Source organism: Chiloscyllium plagiosum, chromosome 10, assembly GCF_004010195.1.
Source record: "Chiloscyllium plagiosum isolate BGI_BamShark_2017 chromosome 10, ASM401019v2, whole genome shotgun sequence".
Lineage (NCBI taxonomy): Eukaryota > Metazoa > Chordata > Chondrichthyes > Orectolobiformes > Hemiscylliidae > Chiloscyllium > Chiloscyllium plagiosum.
Window position 1 is genome coordinate 33,403,722 of NC_057719.1, and position 23,889 is coordinate 33,427,610.

General features: G+C 40.0%; 1 protein-coding gene across 9 annotated transcripts in view; it reads right to left on the reverse strand.

The window, feature by feature from the left end:
• Window positions 1-23,889, reverse strand: part of mdga2a (MAM domain containing glycosylphosphatidylinositol anchor 2a) — a 932,327-nt gene that overhangs the window by 677,385 nt on the left and 231,053 nt on the right. For all 9 annotated transcript variants that reach the window (XM_043697342.1, XM_043697346.1, XM_043697340.1 and 6 more), the window contains exon 2: window positions 9,149-9,288. In XM_043697342.1, the coding sequence (XP_043553277.1) occupies window positions 9,149-9,288 (140 nt within the window). The remainder of the gene's footprint in view (window positions 1-9,148; window positions 9,289-23,889) is intronic.

Below are 23,889 nucleotides of genomic sequence, written 5' to 3' on the forward strand. Positions count from 1 at the left end.
TATATTTATTTATTCAATATTGTTTATGTTTGATTTATTCAAATTTGTATACTATAGTGCAAATTGTTTTGTATTTCAACTTAACTGTGGAAACCTGCCACTTATTTCCTTACCCTAGGTTCTTCCACACATTCAGTTCTTTAAAATATAATGGTCTATCCAGCCTAATCATAAAGATCTGGCTTGTCCAGTATTTTCATAACTGGGATCATAAAGTATGTTATAGCAAGATCGAAAAAAAATCTAAGATTACAGAATGCTGAGACCAAGTAGCATCTTCAAACATTTCAAAAAAGATGATTCAGTGGAACTCAATGGAATTAAACAAATAGGATTTCATGGTAAAATGTATGGTATTTGTTGAAAATGACTGTCCTTGCTACAACTTTTCTGAAGAAAACAGAAGCAGCTCTAGTCTTTAAAGTTGCTGGTTCAGAGAATAACATCAAGCGGTTGCGTGATTATGTTGAGTTTGTGAAGCTCCTCAAATTTACTGTGGCCAAACACAAAAAGCTTATTGCTAATAATGAGCCACTGAAGGACGAATTGATCAATGCAGAGAAGCAACCTTTGTCAACATAAATAAGTTTGCTCATGAAAAATCAGAATTAATGAGAACAATTCAGTGTCAATCACAAAAACTAGGACACTTGAATGAGGGCTGAAGCAAACTCCATAGATCTTCAATTAACACTCAATGATTTGTAAGTATCAGAAATCCAGTATAATTTAGGGAATAAAGAGACTGAGATGTGTGGTATAAAGGAACAGATCCAGATATTCAAAGCAGGAGGAAGCCAGACAGGGGAAGAGTTCACAAAATACTGTTAAAAACTGGAAACTGTTGACTTTGCTTAGAAAGAACTAAATAAGAATGTTCAGAATGTCCAAGTCAAAAATCTCAAAGTGCTTGAAAATCAATTTCAATAAGAATGCAACATAATATTATGTGAACATAAAAAATATCAATAACAACAAGTTATACTTTAAAAGTGGAGCACAGTAAGATCAGTCCCAAATGCTTTACGGGGGTACTATAACACAACAAAAACCAACTGATATAAGAATATATTAAGTCAGATGACAAAACAAATTTGGCAAAGAGGTAGGTATAGATGTTATAATGTATCTTGAATGAAGTAGGCAAGGTAGAGAGTGGAAAGGTGTAGGGAGGTAATGCCAGGCCTAGTGTTGGAGCAATGATAGCTAGAAATGCACAAGGGACTGGGATGAGAAGAGCTGGGTATCTCAGGGGTTTGAGCTGAAAATGTGTTGCTAGAAAAGCACAGCAGGTCAGGCAGCATCCAGGGAACAGGAGAATCGACGTTTCGGGCATAAGCCCTTCGGGGTTTGCAATGCTTGAGGAGATTAGAATGATAGTAAGGCATGAGGCTATGGAGGGAGTTGAATACAAATTTAGAAAATTAAAGTGAACATGTTGCTTGCCTAGGAGTCAATGTCAGTCAGGAAGTACGAGAAGAGTGGTGAAAGGAACTTGCTATAATAGAGTTTTGGATAACCTTAGGTTTAAAGGCAGTGGAATGTGGGGGACGAGCCATGAGTGCACCAGAAGACATGATGTTAATGACAATGAATGAATGAGGATTTCAGTGGCTGATCAACTGAAACAGGGTCAATGTTGACTAACGTTGTAAAAGTGAAAATAGGCACTGTTAGTGAAGACCGAAATATGAGCTTGGAAGCTCCTCTCAGGATCAGATCTGATGCCAAGGTTTTGAACAGACTGGCTTAATTCAAGATTTTTGTCAGAGAAAGGGATGGAGTTAGTAGCTAGGGAACAGAGTTTGAAAATGGGGACCAAAAACAAGGGTTTCAATCTTCTAATAGTAACTCAGGGGAAATCTCAGCTCATCCAGTACTCGATGTTGAATAAGCAGAAAGGTAATTTACAAAAAAACAGTAAAGCAAAAAAGACTATGGACTCAACTGATCAGTACAATGCCAGGAAATGTATTTAAGAATGTAAATGTGTTTTCTCAAACAGGGTGTTCAAATATTTACAATATACAGTGATGACTCAAAGTGGACTTACTTCATTCCCAAAATACTGCATTCAGCCCTGAGGACTTGGTGCAAAATGCTACTGGACCAATTATGGAGTCAGCACATACTGACATTTTGAATTAGTTCTAATCGGATGATGGTTCATAGTAGTTGATGTTTTTCCAATAATCTGATTCATAATATTTTAAGATTTAAAACAATGGTAAGGAATTCATCCACCCAAAACTGGTATTATTTTAATATGTACTTAAGAACAGAGTGAGAACAGCTTTGATAAATTTAAAAAATAGATTTGAACATTGTGCAATCATCAACAAACATGGTCACTTTTAACCATAAGATGGAGGGAAGGGTTATTAATAAAACAGCTGAAGATCCAGGACGCTACTCTGGGGAACTCCTGTTCACTGTCTTAGAGTTGAGATGTCCAACAACTACAATCACCTGCCTGTATGTTAAATATGACTCTGACCATTGGAATGTTTTACCCATATTTCCATGCTCTCCAATTTTGGTTGGGGTCCTTGATGCCATAGTTAGTTAAATGCAGCGTTGACATCAAGACAGACACTCTCACCTCACCTCTTCTGTCCATATTTGCACGAATGCTGTAAAAACATCTGAAGCTGAGTGGCCCTTGTGGAACCCAAATATGTGTATGCAGGCTGCTAGCTGCTAGAACTGTTGAAACTGCCTTCCATCACTTGGTTGGTGATTGGGAGTAGACTGATGAGGCAACAATTGATAGAATTGGATTTTCTCTTTTTTCATTGACAGCATGTACCTTGGCAATTTTCCACAAGGTTGGAGAGACATCAGTTTTTTTAGTTACACTGGAAAGCTACACTTGGCTAGGGCTGCAACTTATTCTAGAGCACAAATCCTCAGTACAAATCCAGTGTTTTCAACCATTTCTTGATATCATATAGAGTGAAACAAAGTAATTGAAGGCTGGCATCTGTGGAAGACCTCAGAAGGCTGCTCAGATAGATCATCCATGTGGCACTACTGGTTGAAGGCGATACAAGTGCAACGGCCTTGCCTTTTTGCACCAATGTGTCAGGCTCCCTCATCTTGGAGGTTGAGAATATTTGTGGAGTTCTACCTTCCTGTCCATTGTTTAGTTGCTCCACCTAGATTTCACACCACCTCAAAACTCAGATTTGAACTGCTAGTTGTGGGAGAACCCTGTTGATTTTGGCTGTCTTCATACATGGGGTGGGGTGGGAGGTGGGGAGCAGCATGGTGGCTCAGTAGTTAGCACTGCTGCCTCACAGTGCCAGAGACTTGGGTTTGGTTCCAGCCTCGGCCAATTGTCTGTGTGGATTTTGCACATTCTTCCAGTATCTGCGTGGGCTTCCTCCAGGTGCTCCGATTTCCTCCCACAGTCCAAAGATGTGCAGGTCAAGTGAATTGACCATGCTAAATTTCCCATAATGTTTAGGGATGCTTTAGTTAGGGATAAATGTAGGGGAATGAGTCTGGGTGGGTTACTCTTCAGAGGGTTGGTGTGGATCTGTTGGGCCAAAGGGCCTGTAGGGATTCCAATTCTAATTCTAATGTAACTTCACCATGTTCAGAACTCATTTTCCATGATGTCTGGTGCTGCTCCTGCACTCTTCCCCAAACCAGGATTGATCTCCTGGCTTGATGACAATGGTAGCGTGGGAGAGCCAGGCATTAGATTACATTGCTGATTGTGTACTGTTCTGCTATAGCTGATTGGTGCAGACAAAATCAAGTGGTCTTCTCCTTTCTGTTGGTTCCCTATCCACTTGCTTGCAGATGCGCTTACCAGCTGCATCTTTAATGAATTGCTTTTTAAACAAGTCATTTTGTTTTAAAAATTTCCTTGCCATCTTTCAGCTTCTATTTTAACACAATGTTTATGTCCCAGTCTTTAATTTGCTCTCTGCAATATGTTTCCACAAGAATTTGAATATTACTGATTTCCACTTCCAGGTTTGCTGTCCATGAGATTTCTTTAATATGATTGCCTATTTAGACAGCTTGATGCTATCACTGCAGCTCAGTATTGGGAATACCCATCAAACAACACTGGAATCAACTGTCCATCAAGAGAGGTCATACTCCAAAATGATCATGAAATCTGCTCAGCATAGTTTTCTTCAAAATCAGCAACAATTATCATTGCTTTGCACCTGACTGCAAGTTGAGATGAAGGTTTTGGCAAGATGGTACTGCAGCTCTCTCATGATATAGATGATACTGTGCCCTACATTCTCTAGTGATGTGGAACACACTGTACTTCACTTCAGTGTTTACCCTTGTCGGTCAAAGTGATAGCATAATCCCAACTTTCAAGATAAGTTTTTGATTCTCATCAGCTATCTCTGCAACACTCTCAGCTTATCAAATAACACCAATATGAGATGAAAGCACCTTTGAAGTTGCCTGGGAGGAGTAATGGTCATAGTATCCATTGCTCCATTTGACCTAATTATTCTAGAGTGTCAGTGCTTTCTGTTTCTGAGCAGTGTGCATTCACTGCAAGGTAACTGTTTACAATGCTAAAAGAGAATATTTTATGACCCAAACTGCAGCAATGCCTCAGGCACTTGGACCACATTGCCAACCATTGTGTAAACTTAATGGGACCTTACAAGAAAAAAATCAATTGAATCAAATAGGGAAGTACTGAAATGGAATATTCATGTCATACACTTAAATTTCACAAGGATAACTTGTCTAACAATGTCACCTTCAAATCCTTCAATACATTGTTACTACATAGATAAAGGGCAATTCTATGATACCTGTCATGATAGATGTCAGTTTGGTCCCATGGAATTTTTGTCTTACAAATTCATTAACAAGAGAATGCAATTCTTCTTGTCTAAGGTTAACACTGAAAGGCTTTCCTTGTTGGATGAAATGACTCATGAATATATTTAGTACATACTTATGCAGTGAGAAATGCTCTTGTTTCCTTCATCCATGTAGTTTCCAGGTGTTGAGCATTTGCAGCTGCCTGGGGCAATTTAATTTGAAGCATGGTGTTGCAAAATCAGCATTAATATTCCAAACAGAATGACTTGCAATCAGAATTAACAAAGAACCAGATGCTTCTGAATACATCATTCTGTTCAAAAAATGTCAGATTTTTCCTGTACAGAGCTCTTGGCCAAATTGTATAAAGAGGTAGATGGCTAGGTTTCGTCAGCTCCAAAATTGTTTTAGAATTCTACTGATTACACACTCTCTTTGGGAATGAAATTGTCAAATTCAGAAAATTTAAGAGAAGTGCCAGTACAGTTAAGAAATGAGCAGTATTCCCGTCCATAGTTAATACCACAGAACGCTTTCCCTAGCCCAAATCGTCCAGTACATTGTCTGGATAGCTGGAAAATGGATGCACATTGGGAGTTGTGTTCAAATTCTGTGGAATTCCTGGTGCACATGCACGGGCAGTAATTACCTGGGTAGTTTTAACTTCCAAAGAGCTGATTTCCACTGCAGTTATCAATTTCTTGGGTCATATTTGCAGTAGGCTCAATGTGGTTGATAGCCAACATAACCATCTGAGCACTACAATCACCAACATCCAACAGACCAAACAGCTCCCCAGCCGACCACCATCTCAGTCACTCTTTCACCCACATACTAATCCACTGAAATATTTGGACTTTTTAAAATATGCTGGGATGCATCAGCTACAGTCACGAAAAAGTGGAGTTCCCTTACTTTGTCGTTTTTTGCACTCGATGGTCTACCCATCGATGTTGCATTGACCATCAATGCTTCAGTCAGGTCAGAAGACCCAGCTAAAGAATTGTGCAAGGACTACAGTGCAGGAATCCACATAAACAGCATCAATGCATTGGGCATCGATTTTGACCAGAAGATTTTGGGTGCCAAGTTAAATCTGCTTTCTTTAAGATAGATGGGGATAACTGTTAAAACAAATCAAATCTTTGAGTAAACGTGGACATAATTTTATTAAGTTTTGATTTCCATCAAACCCATCTAAATTCTATTTGTTTCTGTAGTTGTGGAACATCAGTCTCCATGACAATCTAATGGGTCTGTCTGTACAAGATGTCAATATAGCTGATAAATTTGGATGTGTTTACAGTCTGGGTCACTCCATTTCAGGAAGAATGAAAATTTAATGAAAATGGTACAGCATAGATTCACAAAGCAATTACTAGAGTTATAGTTACAGAAGAAACTTGCAAAGTTAGGCCTGTTTCGGGTCAGCAAAAAGTGTTAAGTGGTGACAAAACATAATCACGGCAGGAGAACCAAATTGTTTTTACAGGCCAGTCAAATTGGTCAAGTAGGTCACAAACTTAAGCAATGAGCAAAAAGGATTTTAAATGAATGCTAGAAAGATATTCTTTACAACTTTCTTTTCTTAGTTATGGTGGGCAATTCTCTTTCACAAATTGTTGCTTTATTCTTTTGAGTGGGAAAACAAATCTTTAAATAAGTTGGGGTTAATGAAGCATTGGATCAGATTAGGTCCAAATCACTTTGTCTTTTCAATGACTTCAGTTACAACTTTAAGGGCATATAGTTGCCAGTTAACTATTTGACAAAAAAATGCCTAATGACTTTAATGTTTGACAAGAAGAAAATATTCTAAGTCATATTTATTGCCAGAGGGGATTCAATGGATAAATTTGAAATAATTGTATTAATGTTGTTGAGCCTGCAGGGTAAGGTGGGCTTTCTACCAGTTTGTTAGCAGAATTACTATATGCATAAATAACTGTTTCTTCATTATCTCCAATTATTTACTGCTCTGTTTAGAAAACTGAAATTAATTTTTTCTGGCACCTCATACATTCCAGTGCTTCTAGCTGTTACAAATACACCATGGTTGAGGCAGAGAGAAGATGTTCTTTGCCGGATAAACTTAGTCTATATACGGTATTACTGAATGTTAAAGCATATCTAACTGAAACTGGCTTCATCTGGGAGGAAGCAAAACTAAATCTCTCAAAAAAATTAACTCAAATCATGCTCATCACTAAGAATTCTTGTAATCATGGGAAACCTAACCGAAATATGTCAGAACATAAATTATTTTCTGGAAAGGTTCTCTCATCTCCACTCATTATAATAATGAGATAACTTTAAAGTGGCCATTGAGACTGTACTTGTAGAAAATCTCAAACATTTAAAGCTGGATCTTTCATGCCCCCCCCAACCCGATGTGATTTTAGTAGGGTGACGGTGGGGGTACTTAACTGATTATTCCATTGATATCTGTCTGAAGTCTACAGCTTCTTGTTATTATTTTATAATCAAGATAGGAAATACAAGTTGGAAAATTGACCAGCTCAGCAGATTTCCCCTTCCCATAGAGAGTTCTGGGGGTGGCTACACAGATATTTGAGTGTCAAGCCAAACTGTTTCGTAAACTCTGCTCCATTCTCTGAGACTTTGGTTCAGTTGTATAAAAGGCTGTTAGGTCTGTAACCCTCAACTCCCAACCCAAACCCCTGCCCCCAGTAGTCATTTAACTAATATCCACCATGGGCCTTGAGGTGATGAGAAAGGAATTAAAATTCTAGCAATCTAAGTGAGCTCTCACTCATAATCACTGGATACTGAAAGACTCCCAATCATGAAATCCATTCAAAAATGTTATATTTCCACAAGTGGTAAATCTGTTGTCAAATCAAACTTTTATTCACGAATTACATTAAAGACAGATCATCTTGTAATAGTCTCATAAAACTGCCAATCAAAATATGAATTGTGAAAATAAGGTAAATTTAAATTTGATATGGATTTAAAATAGCCTTGCTGAGTTTGAGTTTCTCACTCATGTGATTCTTGCCCCATCCACTCTCCCTGTTGCCAAAATAGGACCTGTCAGTATAAAGGGAAGTGACGACATAGTGATATTATTACTCGACTATTAACCCAGAGATTTAGGTTCTGATGCTGGGGACTCAGATTCAGCTATGGCAGTTGGTGGAATTGGAATTCATCTCAAAAAGGTTTGGAATTAAGAGGCTAAAAATGATCACAAATCCATTATTGATTGTTGGAAAAACGCAATCTGTTCACTTTGGGAAAGGACTTTCCCTGGTCTGGCCTAAATGTGACTCTAGACCCATACAATGTGATTGACTCAAACAATTAGGACAATAAATGTCGAGCCAATGGTAACCCCCACCCTGTGAATGAATAAAGAAGGAAATGTGGCACTTCAACATATTGTCATCGATTATTAAAGTTGGTCTGATCCTATATGTGCTCATTTTTCATTTTTATTCACAGTTGTTTTGATTTGGAAGAGAGTGCACAATGTGAGGAAAACATTCTTCATTTTTTTTTAAATTTAGAAATGGTGCTAGTGCCAACTCTACCTGTCCACAGTGCAAATGAGCTGCAGCCTGTTTGACAAGTGCATCTTCAAACAAAGAGAAGTTGATTGGAAAACACAGTATTACACACCATAGAGGCACAGACAGATGATCAGTGACGGCATACATCAGACAGAAAGCAATCAAGAGTGATGGCTAAGGTGGAAAACACCAGAAAGCAAATTAAAAGATGTTTAGTGATACGCTTATCTTAATTTTTACTTTCTTGTGCCTCAGAGTGAAGAATGTTAGTGCCATCTACTTTTCCATCTAATGTGCCAAAAACAATGCACTCAGAAAATTATGATAATTCAGTCTAACATCCCTGGTCCCCCATTAATTAGTCTCAGCTCCAACTTGAGAGAGCACTCCTGACAGCATGAGAGAAACAATTGTTTGCATTTTTACCAGCAACAATTTTATGACCACAATTAAACTGAGAATTTGCAGAACTAATTAGTAGCAAATTAGGAGTGTTTCATGTAATGTGCTGTTTCCACTGGCCACTGGATTGAAGTAGGTCAAACTATTTTATATGGAGCTGAACATTCAGCAGACAGGTTGTTTCATTGTACTTCTCTGCATTAGAGTTAAACCCTGTCTCTGAACTGAACGACAAACATTAACCCATATTATTAAGTGCCTCATACATCATATTTGCAAGGAGTATATTAATCTTTTAATTGTACATAACTTAAAATAAAATTCATAAAATCACCACATAACAAAATTAAGACGACAAATTGGCAATTCAAATAGGAAAAGGATTTTGGATTCACCTGTGGCCGTGGGTGACCTCTAACAAGGCAGGTTAGCTCCAAGGTTTCTCCTTCCCGAATTGTGTACACCCTTTCTGTATATCGTTCTTCTTCTATGTTACATGCTTGACCAGAGTGCATGATGCTCACAGTTGGCGGAGCTGAAGAATAATAAAAAGAGGTGCAGTCAGTACTAATTTTACAAATGCCTGATTAATATTTCCTGTTCAGTGAAAATCCAAGACCTGTTCTACCCCAATTTAAAACAATTCATCTGCTGTAAATTCCTATTCTCTGAACAATGTTCCACCTGGATAACATTGGGAGGTTTACAGTCCAGAAGCTCTACTCAGCTGAGTGAAATGAGCTGTTAAGTGGTACCAATTTGGTTCTCTACAAGTTCCCAGAAAGTCACACATGAAATATTTTGTATTTCAGAATATTCTGGAGGAATTGGCCAATTCTTATAAGTATGTGACTCTACAATTGTGCTCATTGGCTAATGAAGATACAGAAGAAAAATAAGGTTAAGAAAATTGAGTATGGGAGAAAGGCAGATAAATTGGTTTCTTTTCATTGTTTGTTGGTGTATGACGAGGTGGGGTGTGCATTCTCTCCAATATGGTTTGTCCATATAATGCTTTCCTCATGACTAGTGAAGTATCAAATCAAAAGATACTTCTCCAGGAAATGACCAGCACAAGAACAACATTGGCACAGACTTGAAAACAGTTCACTTACATTCCATACTATAATTTGGTTCAACAATATCAAACCCACTTACATACATAAAGACTGTTACATTAAACCCTACTTCAGAATTGCTGTCTGTAATTTGAACTAACATCTAGATGCGGAACTGAGAGATTGCCATTCTGTTGGAGCTTCTATCTTTTGGAATAAGTTAAATTCAAGATATGCACCAGACGGATGTAAAATATGTGGTGTAGATTTGCTCACTGAGCTGTAGGTTTGATATCTAGACGTTTCATTATCTGGCTAGGTAACATCATCAGTGGGGACCTCCAAGTGAAGCGAAGCTGTTGTCTCCTGCCTTCTATTTATATGTTTGTCCTGGATGGGGTACCTGGGGTTTGTGGTGATGTCATTTCCTGTTCGTTTTCTGAGGGGTTGATAGATGGGATCTAGACCTATGTGTTTGTTTATGGCGTTGTGGTTGGAGTGCCAGGCCTCTAGGAATTCTCTGGCATGTCTTTGCTTAGCCTGTCCCAGGATAGATGTGTTGGCCCAGTCGGAATGGTGGGTTTTTTCCTCTGTGTGTACGCCTATGAGGGAGAGAGGATTGTGTCTTTTTGTGGCTAGCTGGTTTTTGTGTATCCTGGTGGCTAACTTTCTTCCTGTTTGTCCAAGTAGTGTTTGTGGCAGTCCTTGCATGGAATTTTGTAGACGACGTTGGTTTTTGGCCATGGGTTGTACTGGGTCTTTTAAGTTTGTTAGTTTTTGTTTGAGAGAGTTGGTGGGTTTGTGTGCTACTGGGATTCCGAGGGGTCTTAGTAGTCTGGCTGTCATTTCTGAGACTTCTTTGATGGATGGTAAGGTGGTTAGGGTTTCTGGCTGTGTTAGGTCTGCTTGTCGTGGTTTGTTCCTGAGGAATCTGCGGACTGTATTTTTTGAGTATCTGTTCTTCTTGAATACGTTGTATAGGTGGTATGTGCTGCAATGTGTGGTGGCTCATTGGAATAGTATCCTGATACAGCTTCGTTTGTGTGTGTTGGGATGGTTGCTGGTGTAGTTAAGTATTTGGTCAGTGTTTGTCGGTTTTCTGTATACGCAGGTTTGTAGTTCTCAGATGTCCTTTCTTTCGACTGTGATGTCCAGGAATGCGAGTTTGTTGTCGGTTTCTTCCTTCTTGGTGAACTTTATGCCTGTGAGGGTTTCATTTTGTGATGACAAAGGTGTCATCTATGTAGCGGACCCAGATTTTTGATTTGATGGTTGGTAGGGCTGTTTGTTCTAGTCTTTGCATTACCACTTCTGCTATGAATCCTGATAGCGGAGATCCCATGGGACAAACAGGAAGAAAGTTAGTCACCAGGATACAACCCATGGACAAAACCAACGTCATCCACAAAATTCCATGCAAGGACTGCCACAAACACTATGTAGGACAAACAGGAAGAAAGTTAGCCACCAGGATACACGAACACCAACTAGCCACAAAAAGACACAACCCTCTCTCCCTCGTAGCCCTACACACGGATGAAAAAAAACACCATTTTGACTGGGCCAACACATCTATCCTGGGACAGATTAAGCAAAGACATGCCAGAGAATTCCTAGAGGCCTGGCACTCCAACCACAACGCCATAAAAAAACACATAGATCTATCTACCATCTATCAACCCCTCAGAAAACAAACAGGAAATGACATCCCCACAAACCCCAGGAACCGCATCCAGGACAAACATATAAATAGAAAGCAGGAGACAACAGCTTCGCTTCACTTGGAGGTCGCCACTGATGATGTTACCGAGCCAGGTACTGAAACGTCTGGATATCAAACCTACAGCTCAGCGAGCAAGCCTACACCCTAAACCTCAACCTGAGCTACAAACCTTCACAAACCTTGTAAAAAAGATGTAAAATATGCCAATACTCAACAGGGTTCATTGAAGGGCACACGATTGTTCTAATTTCTTGGCCAATATTTCTCCCTTAATCAACGATACCAAAACAGGTCAAAAGATAACTATTTGTGATTATAATCTTGTTGTTGCCTTCCAAGTACAGTTTTCTGTAAATACAATGCTACTCTCCAGAGTTAAAGGAATTTTGTACAGAAACAGTAAGATTAGTTTATAAGAATCATGTTAGTTATGCCTATGAAATTGCTGCGGGGAAGAAGGACAATTAATGATCAGCTGCTATTACTGAGTCTATCCCATTCTGGCACAGTGGATCTTCTGCACATAATCATCCCATTCGTACCCTATGCTGCTAAAATGGCAAATGACATTCGAGGGAATGCATAAACATCACTAAAGAATATATCCAGCTGTGCTAAACATTTGCTGGATGATTTTATGAGACAGAAAACCTACAAAAGATATAAAATGTTAAATTATATTGACTGCCACGCTTAATCATTCAAGGACAGCAACTACTGAACAATATACTTATCTTATGAAATGATCTGCTAAATTGAAAGAAGCTAAATTATCATTGTAATTCAATCTCATACATATAATAAAACTGATCTACAACAAACATTTCTCTGAGTAGCAGAATGAACTACTTATTTCCTTCAACTGCCTTATCACAAAATAGCATTTTAGAGATTGCTTTAAAGTTTAAAAAAAACAAACAGCCAAAAATGATGCTAAATCAAAAGATAGTGTACTGTATGTTGAAAATCTGAAATTAAAAACAGAATTATTGGAAATACTCTGCAGATAGCAGATCAGGAGAGAGGGAAATGAGAAGGCTGCAGAAATTTCAATGGTGGTTTTTGCAAGGCTGCAACTGCACACAGGACCAGGCGAAAACCCCAAAGCAGCTGATTCAACGTGAGCTATTCTGCAAATACAAATTTCCTTTGGCTGATTACTCCACATCTGGAATTCTCTGAAAAAGTCCCTTGTCATTGTAGGATTTTGGAGGGCTCTAACTCATTTGAGTTAAATGTGCAAACAGGAAAGTTACAAGATTAAAAACCTATTCTAACTCTTGGGCAACTATTAAAGAGAACCACTGACTCACCATAACCTGTACAAAACTACACCCCCCCCCCCCCCCCCCCCCCCCGCCCCCGACACTTTATAATCTCCCAACCCAAAACACCAACACCACCAAACCCAGCTGGACCTGATACCAGCCCTTGAACCAACCCTTTGATCGACCCTAAGTTCTCATCCACTTCCCTAAAACCAAATGATCTCACTTATTTGCCTCCTTCACACCTCACCCACCTGGCACTGCAACCCACTCATGTGTCAGTCACCCTATCTCTACCCTCCATATGCCTTGAACATTCCAAACCCACTTGGCACCCTAGCCCCTCACCCAATGACACCCTCACCCACCAGCCACCCAATGCGTTCAACCACCTGACATCCTAACCTCTCAGCATTCTGACACACTTGCCCCTACCCCTCCACTCTCCAACTCCGCATTTGCCATCTTATCCATTTGCAGCAGCTGTCAAACCAGTGAATGGACATTTAAACTACAAATTGCAACACTTAATGTAAAGGGGGCATAGTTTTGAAATTGATTCTCCCTGCTGCTGGATTGATCTCCACTGTTTCATATCAAGAGGCTCCGGTCCAGGAAATTCCAAGACAAAGTCGAGGAAAGATAAGTATGTATCTATTCTTGATGAAGGGCTTATGCCTGAAATATCAATTTTCCTGCTACCTGGATGCTGCCTGACCTGCTGTGCTTTCTAGCACCACACTCTCGACTCTGATCTCTAGCATCTGCAGTCCTCACTTTCTCCCCTATTCATGTATTGCAAGAAGTCAGCACAGTTATGGAAGTCAAGTCTCTCCAGCATTTAGGAAAATGCATGTTTGAAAGTAATGCTCCCTTTATATTCTTAAACAAGACACTGCTATTCTCTAAATTGGGGTACTATTTCCCTCCAGGAGGGATTTTTAAGAAATATAAGAGAACATGCAGTCAGCAAGTTTCCAATCATTGAAGAGGAATGTTTCCAAGAAATTAGTAAATTTTTGTTTGTCCTCCTGCTTACAAGATGACTGCTAGCCACCTGAAAATTTGCTGACTTTTCTCTATCCCTCTGACACAGTGGCTGACAGCTTGAAACAATTAGAGATAAATTCAACCCTTGAAACCCCTCTCAAGAAGCCAAGTGATCACTCATCGTCAACACTGCTTGGAGCATCACAGACATTTATCTCAGGGCTGTGATGTCCAGTGGAGGTAAAGACAGTACAGGGCTCACTAAAGGTGGTACCACTCAGCTCTATAATAATATCCAGAGTATAACCACACTGGTATTTGCTGCCTGGCAAGTATAGAGGCTTTAAGTGCAGCTCCGTCTTTATTTATTTGGAGACTCTCAGTGACTTGAAGATTTACTTGGAAATCATTAAGAAGGATCTGCTCTTGTACACCGAGCACACTGAATACAAGACCAATGCCATCATAATCTGTACCCTCAAATGCCATGGAAAATATTTCTATGAATTCAGTGGTTGGAAACTCTGAAGGAAATATCTCAACACTGCCCTGGTATACTCAGTACCTGCTTGGATTGGTAATTCACTTTCCAGTCACAGAGAGCTATCCTCATTTATATTCCATCTGCGAGCATCTTGTTGGCCTCTTTTGCCTCTTAAGGAAAAGGATCACTAGTAAGTTATGACACAGTTCATAAGTTTGAATTCTCAACAGTACAATATCAAACCTTGCAAGTAGTGAAATGAATGGGACAACTCTCAATAAATTGTATGAATGCACTGTCACTACCCTCCTTGATGTGGAGTTGCTGGTGTTGGACTGGGGTGGACAAAGTTAAAAATCACACAACACCAGGTTACAGTCCAACAGGTGAATTTGGAGGGACATGCTTTCAGAGAGCTGCTAGTGGGACATGATCCTCCTCAATATAGTGATGCAGCCTATCCCTTTGAATGACAGTTTCACCAACTGGAGATACAATCTGTTGACTGTTTGCATCTCCATTGACTGCTCGGTTATGTGCATTTCAAAATCGCTCAGAAAAGGACACAAAATCACTTCTTTTTGGATAATCATGGTAAGAAAGATTCCTTTGGACCACTGCAACCATAAATAAGTACTCATAAACATACAGAGATATCTTTATGGGCTGGAAACAATGATACACCAAGTTGACATTTGATCCAATGGACTACCTGAAAATTGGAAAAATTCGAAAAAGAGTACTGCATTAGAACATAGAACATTACAGCGCAGTACAGGCCCTTCGGTCCTCAATGTTGTGCTGACCCGTGGAACTAATCTGAAGCCCATCTAACGTATACTATTCCATTCTCGTCCATATGTCTATCCAATGACCATTTGAATCCGCTTAAAGTTGGTGAGTCTACCACTGTTGCAGGTAGTGTGTTCCATGCCCCATTACTCTCTGAGTAAAGAAACTATCTCTGACATTTGTCCTATATCTATCACTCTTCAATTTAAAACTATGTCCCCCTGTGCTAGCCATCACCATCAGAGGAAAAATGCTCTTACTGTCCAACCTATCTAACCCTCTGATTATCTTATATGTCTCAATTAAGTAACCTCTCAACCTTCTTCTGTCTAACGAAAACTGCCTCAAGACCCTCAGCCTTCCCTTCATAACAGGCAACATCCTAGTAAATCTCCTCTGAACCCTTTCCAAAGCTTCCACATCCTTCCTATAATGCAGTGACCAGAACTATACACAGTACTACAAATGTGGCTGCACCAGAGTTTTGTACAGCTGCAGCATGACCTCATGCTTCTAAAATTCAATTCCTCTACGATAAAAGCTAATACATCGTATGCCTTCTTAACAACCCTATCAACACGGGTGGCAACTTTCAAGGATCTATATACCTGGACACCGAGATCTCTCTGCTCATCTACATGACCAATAATCTTACCATTCGCCCAGTGCTCTGCATTCTTGTTTCTCCTTCCAAAGTGAATCACCTCACACTTTTCACATTAAACTCCATTTGCCATCTCTCAGCCCAGCTCTGCAGCTTATCTATGTCTCTCTGTAACCTACAACATCCTTTGTCACTATTCACAATGCCACTGACCTTAGTGTCATCCGCAAGTTTACTAATCCATCCTTCCATGCTCTCATCCAGGTCATTTATAAAAATGATAAACAACAGTGGACCCAAAACAGATCCTTGCGGTACGCCAGTAGTAACTGAGCTCCAAGATGAACATTTCCCATCAATCATCATCCTCTGTCTTCTTTCAGCTAGCTAATTACTGACCCAAACTGCTAAATCATCCTTAATCCCATGCCTCCATATTTTGTGCAATAGCCTACTGTGGGGAACCTTACCAAATGCCTTGCTAAAATCCATATATACCACATCGACCACTTTACCCTCACCCACCTGTTTGATCACCTTCTCAAAGAACTCAATAAGGTTTGTGAGGCACGTCCTACCCTTCACAAAACCATGTTGATTATCCCTAATCAACATTTTCCTTCTAGATGATTATAAATCCTATCTCTTACAACCTTTCCCAGACATTTTACCAACAACAGAAGTAAGGCTCACTGCTCTATAACTTCCAGGGTTTTTTCTACTCCCCTTCTTGAAAAGGGAACAACATTTGCTATCCTCAAGTCTTCTGGCACTGTTCCTGTGACAATGATGACAAAGATCAAAGCCAAAGATCAGTAATCTCCTCCCTGGCTTCCCAGAAAATCCTAGGATAAATCCCAACCTGGCCCAAGCGATTTATCTATTTTTACACTTTCCAGAATTGCTAACACCTCCTCCTTGTGAACCTCACTCCCATCTAGTCTAGTAGCCTGCATCTCAGTATTCTCCTCAACTACATTGTCTTTTTCTAGTGCGACAATTGATGCAAAGTATTCATTTAGCACTTCCCTTATCTCCTCCACCTCCAGGCACAACCTCCCACTACTATGCTTGGTTGGCCCTAATCTTACTCTAGTCATACTTTTATTCCTGATATACCTATAGAAAGCTTTAGGATTTTCCTTGATCCTATCCGCCAACGACTTCTCATGGTTCCCCACCGCCCCGGCTCTTCTTAGCTCTTTCTTTAGGTCTTTCCTGGCTAAGTTGTAACTCTCATACGCCCTAACTGAGCCATCACATCTCATCCTAACATAAGCCGCCTTCTTCCACTTGACAAGAGATTCAACTTCCTTAGTAAACCATGGTTCCCTCGCTCAACCACTTCCTCCTTGTCTGACAGGTACATACATATCAAGGACATGCAGTAGGTGGTCCTTGAATAAGTCCCACATTTCAATTGTGCCGTTACCCTTCAGTTTCCTTCCCCATTCTATGCATCCTAAATCTTGCCTAATCGCATTGTATTTGCCTTTCCCCCAGCTGTAACATTTCCCCTTTCTATCACTAAAGTAAGCATATCTGAACTGTGGTCACTATCACCAAAGTGCTCACGTACCTCCAACTTCCCAGTCAATATTTGGAAAGATAAGTTCTCCATAACAATTACCCCATCATTCTCACTCCTATCAACGATCATTTTTGGTGGTCCTTGAATAAGTCCCACATTTCAATTGTGCCGTTACCCTTCAGTTTCCTTCCCCATTCTATGCATCCTAAATCTTGCCTAATCGCATTGTATTTGCCTTTCCCCCAGCTGTAACATTTCCCCTTTCCATCACTAAAGTAAGCATAACTGGACTGTGGTCACTATCACCAAAGTGCTCACGTCCTTCCAACTTCCCAGTCAATATTTGGAAAGATAAGTTCTCCATAACAATTACCCCGTCATTCTCGCTCCTATCAACGATCATCTTTGCTATCCTATCCTCTACATCTCTGGAACTATTTGGAGGCCTATAGAAAACTCACAAAAGGGTGACTTCTCCTTTTCTGTTTCTAATCTCAGCCCATACAACCTCAGTAGACTAGTCCTCAAACGTCCTTTCTGCAACCGTAATACTGTCCTTGACTAGCAATGCCACACCAGCCCCTCTTTTACCATTTTCTCTGTTCTTACTGAAACATCTAAATCCTGGAGCCTGCAATAACAATTCCTGTCCCTGCTCTACCCATGTCTCTGAAATGGCCACAACATTGAAATCTCAGGTAGCAACCCATGCTGCAAGTTCACACACTTCAAACCAACGTCTTGCTTGTAGTGCCTTCTTGTGATCTTGAAATCTTAGTTCTGACTTCATTACTCTCGATCTCCTGTATACTCAAACTGCAATTTCATTTCCCATCCCCCTGTTGAATTAGTTTAAAACCACCCATGGAGCATTAGCAAATTTTGTCCCCAGGATATTGATATCCCTCTGGTTCAGGTAAGACCCTCCTGTTTGTAGAGGCCCCAATTATCCAGGAAACTCTTCTTGCAAACTCTTAATCACTGAGAGATAGTAGATCATTGCATTGTCTATCTAAATGTAGGTTGAGAGATGTTGGATAATATCTCACTGAATTCCTAAAAGCTGGTTTAGGTAAAAGAAGATTAGATTACTTTCAGTGTGGAAACAGGCCCTTCGGCCCAACACCGACCCCCGAAACGTAACCCATCCAGACCCATTCTCCTACATTTACCCCTTCACCTAACACTACGGGCAATTTAGCATGGCCAATCCACCTAACCTACACATTTTTGGACTGTGGGAGGAAACCGGAGCACCCGGAGGAAACCCACGCAGACACGGGGAGAATGTGCAAACTCCACACAGAGGGTCACCTGAGGCGGGAATTGAACCCGGGTCTCTGGCGCTGTGAGGCAGCAGATAATCCATAGTGACTTGAAAATCAGTTCTAGGTGCAGCTAAAGTACCTCAAAATTGGGAATTTTATTTGGGGAGAACATTATTGAATAATATAATTGATTAAAAAGCTTGACAGTTTGTCATTCTTAAACTAACCCAACATTTGCACCTTTATTCTGTTTCAAATATCTGTGTCTTTATGCTTGCACAAAAAATATTGCTTCAGGTCAGTCATATAGATTGCTTTGAAGAATTAACTTATTCACCATTATTAGGTTCTTTCATTGTTCATGGAAAAATATAGCTGAATAAACAGAAACTATTATGAACAATGAGCCTACAGAAAAAATTCAAACGTGATAATGAAATTGATTCATGAATTAATTCCTTGAATTCACTAAACATGACTCTGTGTGTGAGAAATGCCTCACAAACTTGCTTGAGTTTTTTTGAAGAAGTAACAAAGAAGATTGATGAGGTCAGATCAGTAGATGTGATCTATATTGACTTCAGTAAGGCATTTGATAAGGTTCCGCATGGGAGGCTGGTTAGCAAAGTTAGATCTCATGGAATACAGGGAGAACTAGCCATTTGGATACAGAACTGGCTCAAAAGGTAAAAGACAGAGGGTGGAGGTGGTGGAGGGCTGTTTTTCAGACTAAAGGCCTGTGATCAGTGGAGTGCCCCAAGGATTGGTTCTGGGTTCACTACTTTTCATCATTTATGCTTACATCCAAGTCATTCATATAAGAGGTATAGTTAGTAAGTTTGCAGATGACACCAAAATTAGAGGTGTAGCGGACAATGAAGAAGGCTACCTTGGATTACAATGGGATCTTCGTATGCTTTCTTTTATTGGTCAGAGTGTTGAGTACAGGAGTTGGGAGGTCATGTTGCAGCTGTACAGGACATTGATTAGGCCACTGTTGGAATATTGTGCGCAAATCTGGTCTCCTTCCTATCAGAAAGATGTTGTGAAACTTAAAAAGGTTTAGAAAAGGTTTACAATAATCTTGCCAGCATTGGAGGATTTGAGCTATAGGGAGAGGCTGAACAGGCTAGGGCCATTTTCCTGGAGCATTAGAGGCGGAGGGGTGACCTTATTGAGGTTTATAAAATCTTTTTTTTAGATTAGATTACTTACAGTGTGGAAACAGGCCCTTCGGCCCAACAAGTCCACACCGACCCTCCGAAGAGCAACCCATCCAGACCCATTCCCCTGCATTTACCTCTTCATCTAGCACTACGGGCAATTTAGCATGGCCAATTCACCTAAGCTGCACATTTTTTCAGGCTGTGGGAGGAAACCAGAGCACCCGGGGGAAACCCACACAGACATGGGGAGAATGTGCAAACTCCACACAGACAGTCGTCTGAGGCGGGAATTGAACCCAGGTCTCTGGCGCTGTGAGGCACCAGTGCTAACCACTGTGCCACCGTGCCGCCCAAAGAGGGGCATAGGTAGCGTAAATAGACCAGGTATTTTCCCGGAGGTGGGTGAGTCCAGAACTAGAATGCATAGGTTGGGGGGGGTTTAGGGTGGAGATATGATAGAGACCTAAGGGGCAACCTTTTCACGCAGAGGGTGGTGTGTGTGTGGAATGGGCTGGAGGCTAGTACAATTGCAACATTTAAAAAGGCATCTGGATGGGTATATAAATAGGAAGGGTTGGAGAGATATGGGCCGGGTGCTGGCAGGTGGGACTACATTGGATGGGATAGAGTCATGGATGAGGAAGGGCTTATGCCCCCACATTCCTGAAGAAGGGCTTATGCCCGAAACGTTGATTCTCCTGCTCCTTGGATGCTGCCTGACCTGCTACGCTTTTCCAGCAACACATTTTCAGCTAGAGTCATGGATGAGTTTGACTGAAGGGTCCATTTCCGCGCTTACATCTCTATGACTCTAAATAGAAATTGATGAAACCTCAAGGATTGGACATTCAAATAGGTCTGCCCTTTTAACAACATAACAATTAAAGTTGGTATCTGTATATAATTTATTTAATCATGTCCTTTTCCCATATGTAACACATACTAGTGGATCTATGAAACTTGAAGAGTACACATACTATCAGGAAATATATATTGATAAATTTACTGCTTAGACTTAATCTTATTGAAAACAAAAGTAACTTGCCTCAAGATGTGACTGTAAATGTTTTTGAGCAAAGACATTGCAACCTAAAATGTTACAACCTCTCTTTCTAATGCTTTCACACAAAAACCAAGACTGATGCTCCAGTGCTGTCCTGAGGGAATCTGCACCCCTGAAGGTGGCATCTTTCAGAGGATGTTTTTGGTTGCTCAGATGAATGCAAAGGATCACATGGAAGTATTTTGTGAAAGAACAGAAGTTATCCATGGGGTCCTAGCCAATATTTAGGGCTAATTCAGCTTCAAAAAGGCAGATTAGCTTGTCATTCACATTGCAATTGAAATAACTCCACAGAGGCCACCTGGTTAACTGTTATTTACACATGGAGAGTTCTTGACACAGATCTAGCTCTCAGAGTGAACAGAGCCTCTAACACTCCTTATATGTCTGTCAGCCAGGGTTCCCTGATTGGGGCTGTTAATGTTGTTCAATCAGTGAACTCACATTCTATGAGGTCCACCTGGCTGACCTTGTTACATTCACTACAGCTACCTTCGGCAGTTTGCTATGTGCAAATTGGTTGCCACATTGCATACATTACAACATGATGATACTTCAAAAGTACTTTATTGGCTGGAAGGTATGTCCAGTAGTTGTGAAAATTTTAACATGAATGCAAATCTTTCTTTTCTGTTATATTTCATGAGACTGCTGCTGCACACGTTGGGGAGTGCAGCTCAGAACCCAGGCCATCAAGGCCCAGGACTGCTCCAGGTTAACATACAAAGATCGGCTGCATTCTCATGTGAAAACCACCAGACATCCACTGGCCATGCTGCAGCTACTGGGGGAGAACTGCATACCAGCACTAGGTCAGGAAAAGGTACCCACAAAACAGACACTAGGGCAATGCAAGAAGCTAAATAATTTGTTTTTTAATGTTTTGTGAAAAGTACTTTTGAATAAAGTTTTTTTTGTTGTTAGTGGTGCCTTTAGTCTCAGGATTTCGACAAGGAGATGACAGTGATGATCCTTTCAACATTGCAGAAAATAACAGGATGGCATCTTAGGGGAATTGGTATTGAAGAGGTAGCTTGCATCAATCTTTATCATTTGATAATAGTCACATCCAGAATTGCGGTACCTCAGGAAAATGGAGTGAAGGAGGAACACATGATAATTACAGTCATTGGAGAAGTGAGACTGAGCAAATTATTGAATCTAGGAGCTGACAAATACAAGGTCTCAATGGACTTCATCCTTATTGTCTTAAGAGAAGTAGATACTTCGATAGTTGACGCATTCGCTTTGAATTTTTAATGTTCCCTCAATGTTGGCAAGATTTATTAGATGGACATTAGCAAATGTAACTCTTTTATTCAAAGAGGATGGGAGACAGGAAACAATAATTTACAGGACAGTTTGCTTAATATTTGCCAAAGGAAAATGTTAGAAACTTTTAAAAGTTCAAGGTAATCATTGAACATGGTTTGGGAAAGGGAAATCATATTTAACCAATTTAATAAAGTACTTCAAAAAGTGTCATGCACTGTTTAAAAAAAGGAAAACAGTGGATAAATTTGACAAAGGGTCAGTTAGACTCAAAATGTCAGCTCTTTTCTCTCCTTACAGGTGCTGTCAGACTTGCTGAGATTTTCCAACATTTTCTCTTTTTTGGTTTCAGATTCCAGCATCTGCAGTAATTTGCTTTTATCTAGTGGATGAATTGTGTTTAGATCTCCAGAAGTCATTTTATAAGATGCCACTTCAAAGGTTCTTGCAGAAAATAAAAGCCCACATTGTAGGTGGGTAACATGTTGGTAAGGATATAAGATGTGCTAGCTAAGAGGAAACTGAGAAAAAGTATAAAGGAGTGATTTTTCTATATGAGAAGAAGCCAGTGTTGCAAAATTTACTGATGACACAAAAAACATTAGGAAAGTAAGTTGTAAAAGAGAACATAAGCAGCATGCAAAGGAATAGAAATAAGTCAGGGATAGAAATAGGCGAAAGTGAGGACTGCAGATGCTGGATATTAGAGTCAAGATTAGAGTGGTGCTGGAAAAGTGCAGCAGGTCAGGCAGCATCCGAGGAGCAGGAAAATCGACTTTTCGGGCAGGAGCTCCTCGGATGCTGCCTGACCTGCTATGCTTTTCCAGCACCACTCTCATCTTGACAGGGATGGAGATAGGTTAGGTGAGTGGACAAAAATCTGACAAATGGAGCACTTTTTAAAATTAATTCATGGGATGAGGACATTGCTGACTAGACAGCATTTATTGCACATCCTTAATTGCCCAGAGGGCAGTTAAGAGTCAATCACATTACTGTGGGTCTGGAGTCAGATGTCGGCAGGTAAGGATGGTAGTTACTTTCCCTCAAGGCCCTTAGTGAACCAGATGGGTTTTTCCCGACAGTTGGCAATGGATTTGTGGTCATCGTTAGATTCTTAATTCCAGATATTCATTGAATTCAAATTCCACAATCTGCCATGGCGGGATTTGAACCTGTGTCCCCAGAATGTTATCTTGGTCTCTGGATTAACAGTTCCAGTGATAATAATCTTTTAATCAATTAGTAAAACCATTTGTGCAGAATTCATTTATGCTTTACTTATGAAAATGAAAAATAAAACATTAAAAGCAATTTTTTGAACTCTGGCAGCCATTTTAAATGTGCATGAACAGGTCAACAGGGGGTTGAGTGATTTTGCTCGGTTTGTTTTTATTAATTCCAAATTATATTCTGAAAAGAGATATCAATGCCCAGTTTGAAAACATATGATGAAGTAACAACATTATAAACCCTAAAATACTTGCATGATGGAGCTGTGGAATACTGTTGAAATTAATACAAAACAAAATATAGGTATTTACCGACAGCTTTCTCTCAAAGCTAAATGAAAACATATTTATAATGAAGAATTCCAGGAACAATGTGATTAGTTGTTAAAGAGTGTTATAGTGATGCATACAACACACAGGGTGCTGTAGTATCAGCAGACTTGCTAATCTCTTGAAAGGATAAATGCTGAGGAAGTGTGGAATGTTGACTTTTCAGAACAGGCCTCAGAGAAAATGGTCATAATAATGGGCATCAGTCAAGTTGCTATTTTCCAGAGTGCAGGGAGCTCCATTGCTCAGAATTACAGTAGCCCCACTAACTTTATTTCTGCATTGTTCTGCTTTGATTACCATTTCTTGAGGACAAGCTAAGATCCATTTTCAAGACACATGCAACTTCTGTTTT